Source organism: Podarcis tiliguerta (genome assembly GCF_965153285.1).
Source record: "Podarcis tiliguerta genome assembly, chromosome: 14".
In the NCBI taxonomy this organism is placed as follows: Eukaryota; Metazoa; Chordata; class Lepidosauria; order Squamata; family Lacertidae; genus Podarcis; species Podarcis tiliguerta.
Window position 1 is genome coordinate 40,007,519 of NC_139547.1, and position 19,708 is coordinate 40,027,226.

At 42.4% G+C, this 19,708-nt stretch overlaps 2 protein-coding genes across 3 annotated transcripts; one reads left to right on the forward strand and one right to left on the reverse strand.

Annotated features, from left to right (window-relative positions):
• Positions 1 to 950: 950 nt before the first annotated feature.
• Positions 951 to 6,398, reverse strand: COQ7 (coenzyme Q7, hydroxylase). The gene is made up of 6 exons (XM_083413774.1): positions 6,200 to 6,398; positions 4,316 to 4,515; positions 3,298 to 3,412; positions 3,060 to 3,199; positions 2,131 to 2,199; positions 951 to 1,111 (listed from the first exon to the last, which is right to left on the reverse strand). The coding sequence occupies exons 1-6, from the start codon at positions 6,381 to 6,383 to the stop codon at positions 1,034 to 1,036; spliced, it is 786 nt and encodes a 261-aa protein (XP_083269900.1). The 5' UTR covers positions 6,384 to 6,398; the 3' UTR covers positions 951 to 1,033.
• Positions 6,399 to 6,687: 289 nt separating this feature from the next.
• Positions 6,688 to 19,466, forward strand: LOC310664387 (uncharacterized protein). Of its 2 annotated transcripts, none has more exons than XR_014504916.1 (9): positions 6,688 to 6,816; positions 8,049 to 8,133; positions 8,881 to 9,060; positions 10,290 to 10,339; positions 11,614 to 11,725; positions 11,998 to 12,146; positions 13,554 to 14,901; positions 16,142 to 16,267; positions 17,991 to 19,466. XR_014504916.1 is itself a non-coding variant. In XM_083413530.1 (9 exons), exons 1-9 carry the CDS (start codon positions 6,752 to 6,754, stop codon positions 18,085 to 18,087), a joined length of 2,217 nt encoding a protein of 738 aa, XP_083269656.1. In that variant the 5' UTR covers positions 6,693 to 6,751; the 3' UTR covers positions 18,088 to 19,466. The 2 variants fall into 2 exon arrangements, 1 of the variants encoding a protein (XP_083269656.1); XM_083413530.1 differs by having other exon boundaries at positions 6,693 to 6,816; positions 16,137 to 16,267.
• The last annotated feature ends 242 nt before the right edge of the window (positions 19,467 to 19,708 follow it).

The window sequence follows — 19,708 nt, forward strand, 5'->3', positions numbered from 1 at the left end:
TAAAAATATTTAAATGGCATTTTCTTCCCTACTTGGAATGAAGACACACACATCCCACAACTGCAACATAATTTGCACCTCAATCCTAAACCTGATTCCTCAGCGCTGGTTTCAATGAGACTTAATTTCAATCAAATGTAGCCAACATGAATAGTTGACATCATAGTAGGAAGCAATGCTTGTTTTATTTCCCTCCAACTATTGCAGGGGTGAGGAGCCTCAAGCACATGGGCTATTGGCCCCCCTCAAACCACACCCATCCATCAACTGACATCACCGGTGACATCAGCTGATGGGCAGGCCAACCCAATTTAATCCTTCATTGGCTGCACTGTCTGTTTATATAGCCTGGGAAGCAGAATTCAATTTCTGCTCATTCATCAGCTGATTAAAAGACTGGAATGAGATTGGTACAGGACTGGAGATGTAAGGGGGATGGGGGAAACTCACAAAGTTCTGAAAGCTGCTTCCATCTTCCCTTTTAAGAACCTAGGAACTTAAAAGGAAAGAGGGAGGAGGCTTGCAAAGCCTCTGCAAGTCTCCACACTTTAAGTCCCTGATCTTAAGTAGTGGGGAGGGGGCTGGATCTGAAAAAGCTTTTGGAAGCCTTCTCCTGCTTCCCTTTTACAACCAGAGGGAAAACGGATTTTGACAAGTCGAATCTGATCCTGATAAGGATCGAGATTGCTACAATGGTACGTGTATTCTATACTACCACATATATGCTGTGAATGTTTACACCTTTTCACTTACATTTAAAATGCAGTTACCTATCTTATGTGTAGATATAATTATTATTCTTACCAAGTGAAAGATCAAACTATAATTATTTATTCAAGGTATCATGCCATCCCATCAACCCTAGGGTTTGTTTGTTTTTTGGTGCTGCTATAAGCACTAGAAGATAGCTTGTCTGAACAGAACAGGAAGAAAAAAGATGCACCACTGTGTGGTTTTACTTTTATATTATTTGAATGATGCTATAATAATCCATTTATTCAAAACTGTTATTATACTATTGCACAAAACTTCTCTATATTCTTTCCGATAAAAAAATGGCAGCTTTACATCCCATTTGTATAGCATTCTTCAAAATGGAATACGCTGGAGCCTATAGAAGAGAGAAAGAGGGGGGACATTTAATACACTTTGCAGCTTAGTTTGAATAATTCAGTCTTGTGCCACCATAGAACTGTCATCCAAGAGACCATATACTAAGTACCGTATTTTTCTGTGTATTGGACAAGGTTTTTTGACTCAAAAATTATGTCAAAAAACTGGGATTGTCCAATACACGGATAGCGGCTGGGGGGGGGGAGAAGCAGGGCGCGCCAGCCATTTGGTTGACAGGAGTATGGCTTCCCCCAATGGAGCTCGATCTGGGGGGGGGGGGGGTCCTGCCCGCAGCTGCGTGGGGGGAGGAGAAACTGCACGCCACCAGCCAGCTCGTTGGCAGGAGCACAACTTCCCCCGATGCCACTGCGGACAGGAAACAATCTAGGGAATGCTTCCTACCCGCAGCTGCCTGCAGGGAGAGGCTCCACAACTTTGGGCCATCTCCCCTCAGTTTCTTAAAATTGAGTCCCCCCAAAATAAGGGGGGTCCTTATACATGGGGGCGTCCTATAGACAGAAAAATACGGTAGTTATGAAACCGCCTTGTACAGAGTTAAACCAATGGTCCACTAGCCAGACCTAGTTTCCGTATTTGACATCACTGCACTGAAATCATTAATAGATTCAGATCCAGGTTTGCAAACCGAAACCCAATCAAAGTGCCCTCTGGGAAACTCCCTGCAGTCTTGGGGGCTTCACTGGGGAGAGGCAAGACCTGTCCTCCATTTAAAAGTTAACATTGGCCTCAACATAAGCATAATTCAATGGCATTCTGGGGAATTTAAATGGTGGCCTTTCTGTTAAAATTTCTGAGAGTAACCTGGAGCGATGCTACCTTGGGGGTAATTAAAACATTGGGTGGCTCACAGCCCCAGTTATTTATCCATGTGTGGACTCAGGGCTGCCATCTGTGGTGAGCCATGCCGGGGTGATGAGGAACCATCCACTAACATGGATTCCAGGTGCTAAAACCAGCCATGATGGATAGCCTGGGGAGTTAACGATTGGCACCTACCAGTTCTGCGTCATGATCAAGTCCAATGTCGTGATGCTCCATCTCCTCATCCCTGAATTTCTTTATTACCTGGTTTAAAAACAAAAACATACCAGATGAATAGCTGACTGTCTTACATGCAAGCCCAACTCAAGAGTAGATCCACTAAAGCTAATGAACATAAGTAAGGCCCCATCTGAACTACACATTTAAAACAGCACCATACCACTTTAAAAGGTCATGGCTTCCCCCAAAGAATCTGGGAACTGTAGTTTGCTGATTGTGCCATGAGTTGTTAGGAGACTGCTCTTCCCCTCACAGAGCTACAATTCCCAGAGTTCCCTGGGAAAGAGGGATTGACTATCAAACCACTCAAGGAACTGTAACTTTGTGAAGGAAATGGGAATCTCCTAACAGCTCTCAGCACCAGGGGTTTTTTTTCAGCCGGAACTCACCGGATTTTGTGACCCTCCCGTCACCCTTCAAAAGTTAGCCCAAATGTTTGTTTAAAAAATGCCTATTTTACACTTGAGCCCCTGGAGCTTTAACTATTGTTGGCTATAGTAACACTGCAGAGAGCTTGCTGGGGAGACCATGCATTAAAAAGGGACTCAAAAATAACTTAAACAAGGTTTTAATTACAAAAACAAACACTCCTTAAATACTAAATACATGAACAACAAACCAGACCCAAGCACCAACCCATCCTCCAGGGTAATGGGAGAGCTAGGGGCTGCTCCTTATATACTACATCCAATTGCTGACACAGCTTAATCAATACAACTCAGCAGCACCTGCTATGTTTCACAGCTGTAAAGCTGGGTCTTGTTAATTTGCTCTGGCCCTTGCTCTGGCCCCTTAAAGACATACACATCGGGTGAAACAATGATGAACCTTTACATTTAAAGAAACAATTCAACAAAACTAGCCAACCATGGATTAAAACACACCTCTAATAATTCTTTGTATTTTTCTGGATCCTCTTCCACAAGTGTCCTGATCTGGTTGTTATAATGGTGAGATATGCTCTCCTCTACAGCCACAGTGCAAGCCATTGCACCTTCTTTTCCAAGCAAGGCAGTTCCAGCACCTGTTGCAGAGTCATTGAAATAAAACGCGTGCCCCATATACGTATTTTAATTAAAAATGAAGAAGAAAACGTGAAAGAGGGAAAAGGTTTAGCCTCACCTAACATATATCCCGCAATGTTCCAGAAAGGCAACAGAATGGTTGGCCGGACTCTGTACGAGATCATTAACTCATTGAACTTTTTCAAATGGTCCTTTTCCTGATCCCACATTTTCTGCATTAAAAAAAATGGCATTCAGCAAGACATCTGCAGTAACATGGAAGGAAAATCTTCCCCAGTATCAGCCTTCAGGATACATTATAGATTTAAGAGCGCTGCTGTCATTTTCAACACTATTTCATTATTGTTGCATTCTGATGCAACTTCTCCAATACACTGGTACCTTGGTTGTCGAACGGCTTGGCTCCTGAACAAATTGGCTCCAGAATGCCGCAAATCTGGAAGCAAGTGTTCCAGTTTGTGAACGTTTTTTGGAAGCCAAGCATCCAACACAGCTTCCGCTTGAGTGCAGGAAGCTCCTGCAGCCAATCGGAAGCCACGCCTTGGTTTTCGAACGGTTCCAGGAGTCGAATGGAATCCTAGAATGGATTAAGTCTGACAACCAAGGTACCACTGTACTCTAAACCATGGTTTGGAGGACTGAGAATAAAGCCCATGACCATAAGCATCCTCCTTTCCTCACATGCCTGCCTCACAACCAAACCACTGTTTGCAGTTATGTCTGAATTGGCAAACAATGGGTTGAGGAACCCTCCATATCAGGATCAAAACAGATAGGAAAAACAGTTTGAAACAACTTAAAATTACAAAAATTTAGTGGGTCTTAAAAATATGCATCATATCAAAAGTCAAGAGTGAGCAGGTGTGTTACTAAATACTATAGATTCTAAGTGGTGTGCAATCAGGTACAGCATAAATTGTTGTATTCATAATATCTGGTGGCCTTCATTTACATTTTTTCATATTGTATTTTAATATTAATGTTCTGTTTTAATTACTGTAACCCACCCTGGGACCTTAGGGTGAAGAACAGCGGGTAATAAATTGTATAAATTATTAATTAAAGCACAAGAAGCATTGGAGAAAAAAATACAGGTATAGGTTAGAAATAGTCACCCTTATAACTGGTCCTACTGACGTTCTCCCTAGCACTGCCATTTGTCCTGCATAAATGCGGTTCGCCCCATATTCCCCAGCATGATCCACTCTGATTATACGGTCAACCACTGGCTTATTGACGTTTTCATAAGTCGTTCCAGTACTACAGCATCTGTAAGGTGAGTGCAAGGATGACAAATGCCATCTTCTTCTTCCACCTGTAAAAACACACATTTTATTTATCAGGAAAAAGTCAGAACAAGAATCCTGTCACTATTCACTAACAATGGGGAGGGAGGAGGGCAGCCAGGAAGTTTTTACTACTTAGTAATAAGTACAGCTGTGATGTTAGTCTTTCAATTAAATCAACTAAAAAGGACATAAAATCACTTTAAATTGGAAGGGGTTTTCCAGGGAATTAAATTATTATTACTAATTATAAAAACTGCAGGTGGAAAAGGTGTTCTTAAAAGAAGCATTTTCCCTGGCGGAAATGACTGGCAGAATCCGAGACCAGGGAGAAGAGTCGTCGGAAGAAGACTGGAAAAAGTTTAAAGATTATTTACAGAAATACTGCAAAATTAATGAATGTTAAAAGAATGGTGGAATGAAGTTATATGGCTTTAGTAGAAATGTTATAAGGATTTAAATATAAATAGATTAATAGAATATTATAGGTAAAATAAGGTTAGAATGTGTTAAGATAATTATAGGACAGAAAACAGAGGAAGATGGAAAGGAATTGCTGAAATAATTGATAGAAGTGGAATACAAAAAGGGAGGTGTGAGGAGGCCGGTGAAATAAGTGAATGAAAGATAAGATATTGAAACTGTTTTGAGTGTTTTAAATTGTTTTTGTTTGGTTTTGTTAGTTTAATGTGTTAGTGTTATGTAGTGTTTTTGTATTGTATTGTTCTTTTTTTGTTTTTGTTTTGTTTTGTAGTGTTTAAATTGTTCAAAAAGTAATAAATATTATTAAAAATAAAAAATAAAAGAAGCATTTCCCTCTGAGCAGCAAAAGAGAAACACCCTCAAGGCTGGTGCCTGTTGCAATGTTTCGCACATAATTTTTTAAAAACGGAGTTGATTTTAAGAATGTAGTTCCTTCTATGAATTTATAGAAAAAGCATTAACTAACACTCCTTCAATTAATGAAGGAAGACTTCTTTATCGGGATGACAGCCTTCATAATAACAACAGCTTTGGATCTTCGGGAGACTCGTCTTTGTACATCCCTTCACTGGGAGAACTGTCCACTTGGTCCTTCTTGTTGCTTAATAAATTATTAGCATTCTTATTATTTGTAAAATAATAATAATAATAATAATCTGAAAATATAATATTTAGTATTACTAATAATGAGATTTAAGTATATCCAGTGCTTTTTTCTTTTTAAAAAAATGTTTAGGGGTACTCTCATTTTGATTCCAGAAAATCACCATTTTATAGTTCAAATCGGGAAAAATTAATATAGTAAATGGACCAAAGTACAAAGATTCACAAAATGTTTAGGTGTATTCGTGCCCCCCCCCAAGAAAAAAGCAGTGAGTATATCATTAATAACAATTCTATTTTACTAAGTTAAAATACGAGAGTTACAACGCGTTAAATATTATTGTTGCAGCATACTATTCTTTTAGCTGCTGCAGAGACCTGACTGCATCCTGAAGGAGTAAGCTCTAAATCATGCAGCTATGGCCGAGCGTGCCTCTGAGCGTACACAGAGCGCCTTCCCCTCACCGCCACCCATTGCGACGAACGAGGGTGTGTCAAGGGGACTGAAAAGGGCAGGGCGGATGGGGGGGGGGGAAGGACGTTTAGAGGGCGGCAAGGAGCACCGGGGAGGAATGAAGAACATCCCGGGAGAGGGGCGGCTACGTCAAGGGCGCCCTCCCGCCCTACCTTCCCTGCAAAGGGACCGCCAGCACTCAGCTCGCAGCAGCTGCAGCCCCGCCGCCATCCTCCCGCCCACGGGTGCCTGGCGCGGACTGATGACGTCGCAGCCATCGGCCTGCCCAACCGCGCCCACTCTAGCAGCGAAAGACAGACTAAAGTCGCCTTCGCGTTCCCAGCCATTATACAACATTGCTTTGTCCCAATAGATAATGATGTAGAGTTACAGAAAGTTGCAGCTTTCCGGGTTCCTTTCTAACTTTTATTCTGCCTGCCGCCGAGCGGAGAGAGAAACTGACAGCCCATTACATACATTTCGCTTTAATCACTCCTGTTCCTACCCACGCACGCACATACCTACCTACCTACCTGCGCGCGCGGCGTCGGAGCTCTGTACTTTCGTATCTCTGTGTTCCCCTCTGTGTACTTTGGTTCCCGCCCTCGCTCGCCTTTCCCTTTCCCCCATTGGAGGAAAGCGACCGCCAATTCCTCGGGAGGCGCGTCCTCCTCAGGTTGTCATGGCGACCACAGAACGCCTTCCCAGCGCCGAGGGCTGAAGCGATGGCGGCGCTGCTGGGGGGCTCGGTGTCCCCCCGGGGACTGGCCCGCTCGGTGGCCCACAGGCTGTAAGGAGTGTGTATGTGTGTGCGCGCGCTTCAGTGGCTGGGAAACGGGGGCAGAAATGTAATTCGTAATTATCTGTGTGTGTGTGTGTGTGTGTGTGTGTGTGAGAGAGAGAGAGAGAGAGAGAGAGTGCATGCTTTAATTCTATTAATCTGTAATTGCTTGTTAATGGGTCCACAACCCCCCAATGTTTTTCACTGCTGTTATTTTATCGCTAAGCCTCCTTGAGTCCCTGTCAGGGGAAAAAAGGCAGAATATAGATGCATTATTGTTATTATATTAATAATATATACCTATGACACCAGCAACATACATAATTATACAGTTTTCTGTAATCTGCCTTGTGGGTTTTTCTTTAGAGTCAAGCGGTATATAAATTTAATTAATAAATACAAAAGGACTTTGACATGACCGTAACAGTACAGATTAATATGTTTATTTATTATTATTATTATTACATGCCACCCTTTCTACAAAGAGCTCAAGAGGTAGCATACATCCTTATTTCTTTCATTTTTCCTCACAGTGACCCTGTGAGGTAGATTAGGCTGACAGGCAGCAACTGGTCCATAGTCACACGGTGAGCTTCATAGCCAAATGGGGATTTCAACCCTGGTCTCTCAGCGCTCTAACCACTGTGCCACACTCTCTGGCAAGGTTCAGTTTCACTCCCATAATGAGAGTGAAAACCCACAAGCACACTAAATACATCCACTTAGCAGTGACCATCAGGGACTGATCAATGTTAATTTTAAATTATTATTAATGTTTTTTAAATTAAGATCTAGCAACCCTAGTTATAAAGCCACACAGCACAATATTGAACAGACATTTGGCTTGCAGTATACTGCTGTCTGATCTTATAAAATATGTTCAGGGCAATGGCCCCATCCTCATTCCCTACTACCTAGACAGGTACTTCACAGCACTGTCATATGTAAATGGAACTTATGCCTAGGTAAGTATGTGTAGGATTGCTGCCTTGGAGATCTGCCCTTTCCATCCTGCTTGGCAATGCTTCAACCATCATCTCAGGCCAATACGTGATCTTTAAATGCTAAATTTGTACTGCAAAAGTAGACAGGAATGTAGAAGCATCTTGACACTCCCGAACTCTTCACGATAGCTTTGTGATTTTGAATGTTATGATGGCAAAGGGAGCAGCATAGCCAGATGGCAATTATGCTTTTTTTAAAAAAAAAATAAGGAAAAAAATGTGTTTTTCCTCATTTAGAAAGTATTATGTTGATGTACAAAGAAAAGAAGATTCCTTCGATTCATCTGGAGTCATCCATGATGAGACTGAAAGTTTGCATTTGGTAAATATTTGTTAATGAATGTGTGGGTTTCAAAATCACATCTGTTGCACACAATGAAGGCTGGTACATTAGGGAAAGGGGGGCACTGGCCCACTAACCTCAGCCAGCTCCCCACCTTCCTATCTTCTCACTTGCAACCAGGCTTGGGGGTGGCAATCCAAGCATGAAGGGAGTTTAAGTCCAACATCTGGAGGGTACTATTCTAGCACTAATTAGCCCACCAGAAACTGTTCACTAGTAGATCTACCTTCTGCCTACTCCTGTTGTAACTTATCATGTGGTGGCTGATTGTTAGCCTCTTCCCATTTGGTCTTTGCTGGGTTGTTATGTTGCATCTGGCCTTGATGGTGATTATCATGGTAGCAAACTTGACCCTCGTGCCTTGCCATCCTAGCCATGTCCATTTGGATGGGTTGCCCCCGCCACTCTATCCTATATGGATGTAGTCCCACTGAGTTAAATGGGATTTACCGTATATCCAAACGTGTGTTTAGGATTGCAGCCCAAATTTATAGATTTTGAGTGGTATTTGCAATACCAGTGAGATGCATTGGATTTTTTTCTTTTTTATGATTGAGTATTTTAACATTTGCATATAGAAAAGTGGGTTTTTAATGTTGAATGCACACACACAAAAACTAGTTTTGTGTACTGTAGATTTGAGCCTATTAGCTTTCTTGTAGAGTTTCTCAAGATTCCCCAATCTAAATAGTTTTCTAAGAATCTTCATTTTTACTGGTCTTGCAGCATCCAGCATTTTTGATGAAGCAGAAGGAAAACCGGGAGCTGGAACATAATTTTGCTGAGATTAAATTGGAAGCATCCTTACGTGCCTTTATGGGGAACACTGAAGAATGCAACAGAAAATTGCAGAAAAGCCCAGAAAAGCAAAAGGATTTGGAAAAGCTTATTAAAAAGATGGCACAAGTAATATTTAGAATCACTCTTCTCTATTTCTTTATGCATACCACCTTTTTAATACATATCATTTCATGTTTGGGGAATCATCTGCCATGTATGGTGGTAGAGCCATCATATGGGAAATAGCAATGTGTATCCAGCCAGTGGGTGTTCACACATAATAAGTTCAAAGCACTGGTTTTGGTGTATAAACCCCTATACAGCCTATGACCAAGATACCTGAAAGATCATCTTATATACCCAGTTGGTCACTGTGCTCTGCAGATACAATTTTTTCACAAGTTCTGTTCCGCACATTATAGGAATCCAACCTTCAGTGCCATGGTACTTGCCCTTTTGAATTCCCCCGGTTCAATATTAGACAGAAGCTGTCTTTGTTGTCCCCTACCGAAGACCTTCCTCTTCCCACAAACCTTTTAAGCAAAGAACTTTTCCAGCCATCATCTATATTGGAATTGTTTTTAAAATGCTTTCATTGTTTTGTCACTTGTTGTTTGCTGCCGTGGGCTCCTTTGGGATTTAAATTTAATAAATAATAACGCCAAACTGCAGTTTGACATTACACATCTCAGGATTGCGTGCCTCCTCCGCTTCCTTCTTCCCACAGAACAAGGCAGTTCCCTGCCTGTATGGTGGAGCAGCTGAGTGGTGGGCTAAGACAGGGGAGATCTCAAATCAAATCTCCACTCATTCCTGAAGCTTACTGGGTGATCTTGAGCAAATTGCTCCCTCTCTGCTTAACCACCTTCATAGGGTTGTTGCAAGGATGAAATGGGAGGGGGGAAACTGTGAATGCCATCTTGAGCTCCTTTGAAGAAAGGGGTGGGTGAGGGAGTGTGGCTGTCTGTTGTGATCAAGGCCATTACTTCTCCCTCCTCTGACTTATGTCCAGGGCATTTTGTGAAAATAAAACAGTGGCTACCAAGAGACAGCTGCTGAGAAGGCTTAAAAACAAAAACAGAGAGTGATAAAACAAATACGACTATAACAACAAATATGACATACAAATTAACAGTAAAATAAATTGACTGTAGCAAAACTCATCCTCTGCTGCCTACTAATTTTGCTCCCCAGGACTCAGCTCATTTGCTGCAGGCCTTTGCATCGTTGCAAAATCGGGATTCATTATGGAAAGAGATACAGTGCAACTGGGTGGTTTTCTAGGCTCCCAAAGCATCTAGCGTTTTGACTTGCATTAGACAAGTTAGTAACATCGTCTGCATCTTTATTTGTAGGATTACATACCTGATAGAACAAACGAGGGCAAAGCAAAAAGTACAAAAAGGTAAAACCTATTGCTGTCTAATTGTTGCCTAATGGTCAGCAGAAGCTCTTGCTGCCCCGCTGATTGCTAGAATGCTAGAATGCAAATGTACACCCAAGAACAATCTCAAATTATTTTCTCCCTGAAATTTTAGTAGTTGAGTGTATGAAAGAAAACCTATTGCATTAACACACTCAACCACCCCACTGCAGCTGCCACACATGTGCTGTGTCTTTGAGCTACTGACAGTGGATTTGGGGTTCACACAACCACAGCTGCTGGTTGAACCAAACTGGGATGCTCTGGATGCAGCCCCTGCTTGTACAAAATGGCAGCTGGATCCTATGGTTTTGTCATTTTGAGATGACAGTGTATAATTGTGTCCAGCCTTTCCTGTTGAAAGCTGTTGGTCTTGCAGTCAGGCCCAGCGCCAGCACCTGGCATGCTTGGGTAAATACTGGGAATCCCCAACACTAATGTCAGGATTTTTAATTTAACGGGGGCCTAGATTTAGGATTCAGTACTGAAGAGAGAAGCACAGGCTTAGGTGTTGTAGAAATAGTCACTCTCATTCCCAACCGATTCCTCTGAATGTAGCAGTGCTATATTGGGGGCCGCAGGCATTTGGGGGGAAATAGGCAGAGAATGCAGACCTGCCTGGCCCAGTACTGTGGCTAGCCGGCCACTTGCCCACCCATAGTGCCAGCTGCGGACAGCACTGAGCAGAGTTATGAGCTGCATACACAGATTCTACAGCTTTGCCACCTTTATTACGCTGCCCCCAACATACACACATCAGGGGAAAGACCATCATATATAAGCCAGTGGCGTCAGGGAAGGCGTGTAGCTCAGTGATAAGAGCATCTGATTTGCATGCAGAAGGTATCCTGGGTTCACTTCCAGCATCTCCAGGTATGGCTGGGAGAGATCCATGCCAGAAACCCTGGGGAGCTGCTGCCAGTTAGTGTAGACAGTACTCAGATAGATGGACCAATGGTCTGATTCAGCGTAAGGCAGATTCCTATGTCCCTGTCAGGGAGTTTGCACATGTGAAGGCTCACAGCTCCATTCAGCACCTCTCCAGAGCCACCACTTGTAAGCAAGTGAGCAGCCAGCAGCTCCAGCAGTGAGTTTGTGTATGAGATCCCCAGTTCTGTTCAGATGTGCCACCATCATCTTAGCTAGGCATGCACCCCCAGCAGCCCAGGACCCCCAAAACTTGGAGCTGGGCCTGCTTGTTGTAAATATCGGCATTTTCCTTGGCATTAATTAACTGTACCTTTGTTTTTCATCAGGCAGGAAAATTTGCAGACTACTCCCTCCAGACTACATATAACTACTACTCCATGTATGGCACCAGAAGTACGGAGACTCATTTCATCGGCTTCCAAGCTAATCGTGGCTGCTGTGTGTATCAAGTCACACTCTTTCACTCATTTACAAAATTGTTAAGCATTTCCCCTAAAATCTGTCACTGTTCCTTTATGCTCTTTACGTACGGAAAGAAGTCAGCTGACTTTTTAGCTATCTAGCAAACATCTCCCAGCAATAATTCTGCTACTGTTTTACTTCTAGAGTTGAGAGTAGACAGCTTTTGTGAAGACATCTCTCTGTCAAACTCAACGGATAAAAAACATATTTCTCAATAATTTATGTTGAGTCTCTCTCTCTCTCTCCAGACTTCTGAAGCCTCTCCGAGAGAAATGGGAACAATTCAAGAAAGCTTTTCAACCTCAAAGAGAAAAGAAGCAAAAAACATTCAAAGTTTGGACAGTGGCAGCGAGGCAGGTCTTTCCTCCACACATTCTCACAAAAATGAAGCAAGAAGGTACGGCAGCATGGTGGCATTCCAGTTGGCATCTTGAAAGAAACCTTTGCCCCAAATTCCATACCCAGAGATGGGAGGATTTGTCCATTTCTACCAGTTCCTCATTTTTCCAAACTTAAATTTTGTTATTCACATCTTGCAGCAATCCTCGTGAAAACTCACCAGCATTCTAGTGCAAATTTATCCTAAAAAACATATTTCACATGACTAATGTGCAGTTTTGCAAGCAATTTCCCCTAATATAGTGCATGTTTTTATCACTAATACCTCTATTTTTATCCACATTTTGGTAAACAGTGTTTAGCTGGAGAATTGCACCCCATAATAGGGTTGAGTGCAGATTTTAAAGGATGGCTGTGTTTTGGTTTGCATATCGTGCTTTAAATGTACACTGAATCAAATGTCTCCTCCATCCCTAGACTAACCATTTCACATGCCCGATCATACTTCCTATCCTCCTGAGATTCCATCTTCTTTCTTTCTGTTTGCTTTTTGTCTTTCAGAAAAGTATTCCCACCTCCTCCTTTCCCTTGCAGCTGATGGATCAGTTTTCTCTGGGCGCCTAATTGCCCTGGCATCTCCTCCTTTTAGCAGTGGACGAGCCATCTCTGGGATTGTTAGGCTTTTTCATTGAAGTGACATGATGAAGGGATCCTACAGTTTATTAGTGTTGATATTTGCTCATTTCTGCGGGGTTAAGGTAAAGGTACCCCTGACTTTGACGTGCTTTCGAACTACTAGGTTGGCAGGAGCTGGGACCGAGCAACGGGAGCTCACACTGTCGTGGGGATTTGAACCACCGACCTACTAATTGGCAAGCCCTAGGCTCTGTGGTTTAGACCACAGCGCCACCCGCGTCCCTAACCCACCTGCAGGGTTAGAATGCTAGATTTTCCTTTGACTCTGATGAAGATCTTGTGTCAACTTTGTGCAACACAAGCATCCCCCTTCACACCTAAAGTTGACCTTCTAGCACTGCTGGAATGAGTGGGGCACTGTAGCATTATCTTGTGTGAGAGAGAGAGGAGGAATGATGCAAGGATGTGGGGTGCCCTTGACACAAGTTCATTGGTTGCCTTTGTGTATTGGGGAAGGGGGAATGATTGATTGGGCTATGGTGGTGTTTCTAGAGACACCAAGGATGTATCTGATACATTTAAACATCTTTATCATATGTTCTGGTTGTGAGTTTCTCCCCCTCCTGGGCTGAATATCATTGGATATGTGGCCATTACACCAGAATAGCAGTGGCTTATTTCTGGCCTCAGTGTAATGTTAATATAGGATTGCTTCTTTTTGTTGGGATGCACCTTTGATCTTCTAATTTATTTCCTGGCTTCTCAAGAAGTCATTCTCAAAAAATGTGAATGGGATTTTACAATGTTTTCATTTTCTGGTGTCTTTCAGGGTTAAACGAAACCGTGAAGGGAAAAAATGGAAAGAAGCGAAGAGATCATCTGAAACTTCAAGCACTTCCAACAACTCCAAGAAATCTAACAGGCCTTTTTTGAAAATTCCCCCTAAACCAAGTGATAAAAGCTCAGATGATAGGAGATCCGTAGCTCTATATTTGCAAACTGGACAAAACGAAGCATTTAGGAAAGGTATACTTAGAAGCAGAACCTCCTCAGCAATGTCTGAACATCAAGATAAGCATTCAAATAACTTTTCACCCACTCAGCAAATTGCAGAGAATTCTGCTGGACCTTCCAATAAACCACTTAAAATCAAAAGGCAAGAGTCATCTCTCGGACCAACTAAAACAGTCCCCAAAGTTAAGAGCTCTCCAGCAAGCAAGTTTTTGAATACAAGACCGATCCAGAGTTCCAGGAGTAATCGAGAAGAAAAAAGACTCAGCACAAAATATTCTGCAAAATCGACCGCTGAAGTGATAAGTATCCAGAGTTTAATGTCCACAGAAAAGACTCAGAAGCAATATGATCCCACGCCGATTTCTGGATGGCTTCTTAAAGGCCAAGGCAATCAAATACACAGCCAAGGTGATCAGAAAAGCAAGCTTGTGGAAAACTCTGAAAGCGACTGGCCTCAAAATGAGCAAAAGTGGTGTGATTTAGTATCAAGGAACCCTGAATGCCGCCAGGTTCATTTTCAAACACTTCAAGAGGAGTCCATTCCTGGCACCGCTGCTTGGGAACACCCTTCTTTGAAAAGTTGTAGCTGGCAAAACCTAAGAAGCCCTGAAGATGCAACTCAGTCAATTGCCACCAACAAAGTATCAACTGGGATTGTGACAGGTCTTCAAGAGGATCAGAACAATGACCATATCCCCGTGGTCCAGCGTGAATCGCATTTTCTGTATCAAGTGTGCCAGGAAATGGATGAAGATGTACCACCAAGTTTAAGTATGAATAGGTCTATGACTAGAGATGGAAATGTCAGAAACCAAAGTACACACCATCTTTTAGACCAGCTCTTCTCTTCAGAGGAAGAAGGGTACAGCTATGCCATTGAGGACCCTGCCAATACCACACAGATGCAGGATGTTACTTTAGGAGAGTCCCGGGATAAGCAAATGATGCCTCTCCCATCAGTGACACCAGGTGCTTGCAGGTGTTCAGAACTACTGAGTTACTGTGTGTGTCAAGCTCCTGAAAAGCAACGTCTGGGACCCCTTGTCAAAACCACAACTATTTTAGAAAGACAGGAAAGTGAGCAGTCAGAAGAAGAATTCACCATTTCATCTGCCTCTAGCAGCCTGAGTGCCAGATCATTAACTGGCCTATGTGAACAGATGGTAAGGCATTTGAAGTTGTGCTTTAATGACTTCTACTTGGCTTCTGGAATGAGGTTTCCCATTACTTTTTAGCAAAATTGGAAGCTGCCTAATTAGGCCAAACCCATCTTTTAAAATTGGGCAGATCGGTTATGATTTATTGGGCAGCTCAAGAGGTGCTGAGCCAATCTGCCATTTGTCTCTTACTAGTGCTGCGGCTCATTCTCTATCTTCATATTCAAGTAGGTTTTGGGGAAAGGGCTTTCTGATGCATCCTCACCTGTTCTGAGGTGTTTACCTGGTAGTGGTGGGTAGCCACACCAGTCATTGGCACTAGGCAGATCAGATCCACCATATAAATGTCCCTCAGTGAACTAGAGTGATGCTGCCTCAGGGGTATTTGATAGGTCTTGCTCAGGATGGGCAGAAGCAGAAGACACAAGACAAATTCATTTCCACCATACGTTACTTGTCAAAGTGGACATCTGGGGTATGGCTCTTGTCATATTACATTGTATCTCAGCAGCCCCACATCATTATGAATAATACTTTTGTATCAGCCTGAAGTGCTTTCCAGTGATTACTGGCTCCAGCACAGGGGATGGGAAACCCGTGACCCTCATGTTATCAATAGACTACAACTCCCATCATCCTTGACAATTGGTTATGCTGGCTGGGGCTGATGGGAGTTGTAGTCCAACAACAACTGGACGGCATGATGTTGGCAGCCCCTGGTCTATGACATAAGAGCTGGACAGCATAAGCAGTAGATCTAATTATGTTGATCTATGGCAGACACTGATGTAAACAGCTGCCTCCTGCAATTTTATAGAGTTTAAATAGATGGTGATTACTGTTCCCATTCAATCTTCTCTCTCCAGGGCTAAATATATGTTTGTCAACCTATTTATATAACTAGAACAGTGCATCCCGTTTATTGTGAAAATTCATCCAAGGTGCCTGTTTTTAAAGATTTTACCTCTGCTACAACATACGTACTTCATGTGAAAGAGACATACTTTTGCTGAACTGTGTGCACATATTTACACACACCTGGCTCTAGCTGTTAGATCTTTGGGGCTGTGTAAAATACAAATAGTTCCAGCGAGCCTGAAGTCTTCTTAACCCTGGGCCAGAAGATCTCCTCCATAGGAACTGCCCTGACATCTGAATTAGGGATAATCTAACATTTCCAACAGAAATCTATGTTATCTCCCTATTACCTAAATGTTACCTACATGTGCTTTTAATCTTAGAGCAGAAACAGCAAGGAGGAAAACAACACTGACCCTACCATGGAACTTCTTGTTCAGAAACTTCGGAAGGTGACGCCAGAAGAGACCACCGCAGGTCAAGATAGGTTCCGTCAAGAAAGCAAAAAGCCAAGGTATGAAAACTTTAATTCTGTTGGCGAATGACAATTTTGAATTTTTTCAAAATGCGATACTCTAGTCTAGATGTTTCCAGGTGTGCTGTAACATCACGGTTTCATAGTTTGGCCAGAGAGATTATGCCTAGCAATAACCACCACCACTCTCCCGCCACCCACTTATATTCAACATATGGATGACTAATGAGTTAGCAGCCCTTTCTTGCCATTAACATCTGGCCATTCAGGCAGGGTAAAAGCAAAGGAAGAAGTAGAGACTGAATCTGCCATGGATGCTTTAGCTGATATTTCTGCACTGCAGCGGGTTGGACTGGATGACCCTTGGGGTCCCTTCCAACTCTAAGTTTCTATGATTCAATGAATCCTGTACATGTGAGAAAGCACTTCATCCCCAAAGCTCTTAAGGTTGTCTGAAAGCTCATCCTCTTGTTCACATCTGTGCAGTATATCCACATTATTAAAGTGTGCAGAAAAGCATTATGTGGCTGCCTCCCACTTACAGTTACCCTCCCCACGCATGTCTGCCAAAGCTCAGCTTACAGAATTCTGGAAAGCATGCTTGGACTGGCTTCTGGTGAATGCACTGGTTCAAGAGTAATGTTTGAATAACATGTGGTCTCATGTACAGTGCTGCCCTGCAAGACGAATGCCTCGGAAGACGAAAAACTCACAAGACGAAAGAGTTTTTCATTTTCTGAGTTGCTTCGCAAGACGGATTTCCCTATGGGCTTGCTTTGCAAGACGAAACGTCTTGCGCCTTTTTTTTAAAAACCGCCAATGCATTCCTACGGGAAACCGTCAATACGCAGTGGTGCTTCGCAAGACGAAAAAACTCGTAGAATGAAAAAACTCGCAGAACTAATTGATTTCATCTTGCGAGGCACTACTGTAGTTGTTTGTATGTGTGTTATTTGGTTCAGAGTGGAGTACCTTTAAGGCTTTTAAATACTTGGGATCTATGGCTAATTTTAGGGACGCAGGGCAGTACCAAACAAAACCCACCATCTTTTTTTCCCTGGGCAGTGATCAGATGGGAAGAGGAAGCATTCAGAAGGTCTTTTTAAAAAGTGCTCCTTGCTGTGAAGGGTAGTAAGGTTACTTTTGTTGTGTCTCTCACGCCTGCAAATTAAGCTTAATGCTCAGTTTCGCTTCCTTAATCTCCACGTACCCTAACATTATGTTTCAGTTTTACTTCCTTGTTTGGGTGAAGAGTCTGCAGAGCAAAGCAAGGGGAGTGGCTTTGGTCGGGTTTGATTTTCCTTTAGTTTAGTGCAAGGATGCTCCACCTTCTTTCACTGAATAACAGTTTTGCCATCTGAGCTACATCATAGCCTAGCCCATGGGTAGGCAAACTAAGGCCCAGGGGCCCAATCCGGTCCAATCGCCTTCTAAATCCAGCCCACGGATGGTCTGGGAATCAGCGTGTTTTTACATGAGTAGAATGTGTCCTTTTATTTAAATACATCTCTGGGTTATTTGTAGGGCCTGCCTGGTGTTTTTACATGAGCACAATGTGTGCTTTTATTTAAAATGCATCTCTGGGTTATTTGTGGGGCATAGGAATTAGTTTTTTTTTCTTTTTCTTAATATAGTCCGGCCCCCCCATAAGGTCTGAGGAACAGTGGACCGGCCCCCTGCTGAAAAAGTTTGCTGACCCGTGGCCTGGCCAGTCATTTTCTTCCTAAGTCCATTTTGTAATCTTTGCTTTTCCCCCCTTCAGTTCTCCCACTGAGACGAGAAGAGACTTGGATCATGGAACTGAGGGTACCTGCGTCAATCAAATAGTTTATTTTTCTCACTTCCCCCAGTCATTTTAGTGCAGATCCCCAAACTCCAAGAGGACCACATTAATTGTTGGCTCTTTTCTTTCCTAGTCATAAAAAAAGGCATGGTAGCCACCACTCTTTTTTACCACTCTGCTTGTGATTGTTTAATGCATTATTCGCTATGTTCATGGAAATCAAATCAGTAGCATTTAGATCTCAAATGCATTTTCCTCCCAATGCCTCTCCAATTTCAGTGACTGTCTGCCCAGGCTGATGCTTGCGTCAGGTATGAATAGAGTGCCGTTTTATTTTTGTAATCTTGACAGCTGATAAAATCACCCACCTGAAACGAAAAACCTGTTTCCACTGTGGGAATCTTCTTAAAAGATTGAAAGATGAACTGACCTCTAAACAAAATCTGCCCATAATGTCCAGAGACTCTTGAAATCGACGGGACTGAGCTCTGATTTTTTAAGACAGTTTAATCCCCAGGGTTGAAAGATTTTGAAATTGTCATTTTAAGAAGAGCCCTGCTGGATCAGAACAAAGGTCTGTATAGTCCCAGTAACCAACAGATGCCTCTCACGAAGACTGCAAGAAGGACATGAGCAAAACAGCCCTCTCACAACCATTGTTTTCCAACAACTTGTACTCGGTGGCATGTTGCCTCTGAACTGGGAGGTTGCAGATTGCCATCACATCTAGAAACCACTGACAGCATTACCCTTTTTTTGAATCTCCCTCCCTTTTTAAAAACCATCTAAATGGATGACTCTTAACAGAAGCAAATCTGATAGTTCAACACTGCACTGTGTGAAGTTCTTCTTTTAAGACCGGTGGTTCTCAAGGGGTTTGGCAGGAAAGGATGGCAAGTACTGCGGGAAGATTCAAGGACAATCAAACATTTAAACATTTCAGAGTAGCATAGTAGAAAACTTATTTTTTTGGTGGTGGTGGTGGGGATATCTATCCATGTCTCTCTTCAAGAGCATTGGCTATTCTTCTACAGTTCTTTACAACGTATTATTGTGAACAGGGTCTTCCAAATATTAAAGATCAGAAAACAGAAAGTCTTCCTTGTGTTGAGGAGATGAATTTGTCTCAAATTAGACCTAATATCAAGATTACCCAGCAAAAGCAAGTTCACACCTCTGAGTTTGTATGCATACTTAAGGTAAAAGGTGACCATCTAGGGGTCCTTTACCTTTTCTAAAAAAACATACTTAAGGTACATATGTAAGAGGCTCATTTATAATTATATTTTGGGAATGATTCAAGTTCTTATGTAGCTGTGTTGTTTAATATCTTATGAACGTCCCATGGTCATATTATAAAGTAATTGTGTTGTATGTTATAAATCAAGCACTGCTAGGATTTGTTTCTTTTTGTTTTCCAATGTATTCCTTATCAATAAAAAAATTGGTGTGGTACAAGCAGATTTTTATTCTGAAAGTGTGGCTCAGAATTCCCCCCCCCCCCCCCGAGAACCACTACTTTAGACTGACTAGAATCTTCCTCCAGGCTCAGAAATAAGGACAAAATACTGCTATCCCCTTGAAAGAAGACTAAGTGTTTTTAAACTTTGGTCAGATTATGCCCTGTGTTTTGCAAACATGATTTTGAAGTGTTTTTAAACTTTGGACAGATTATTCCCTGTGTTTTGCAAACATGA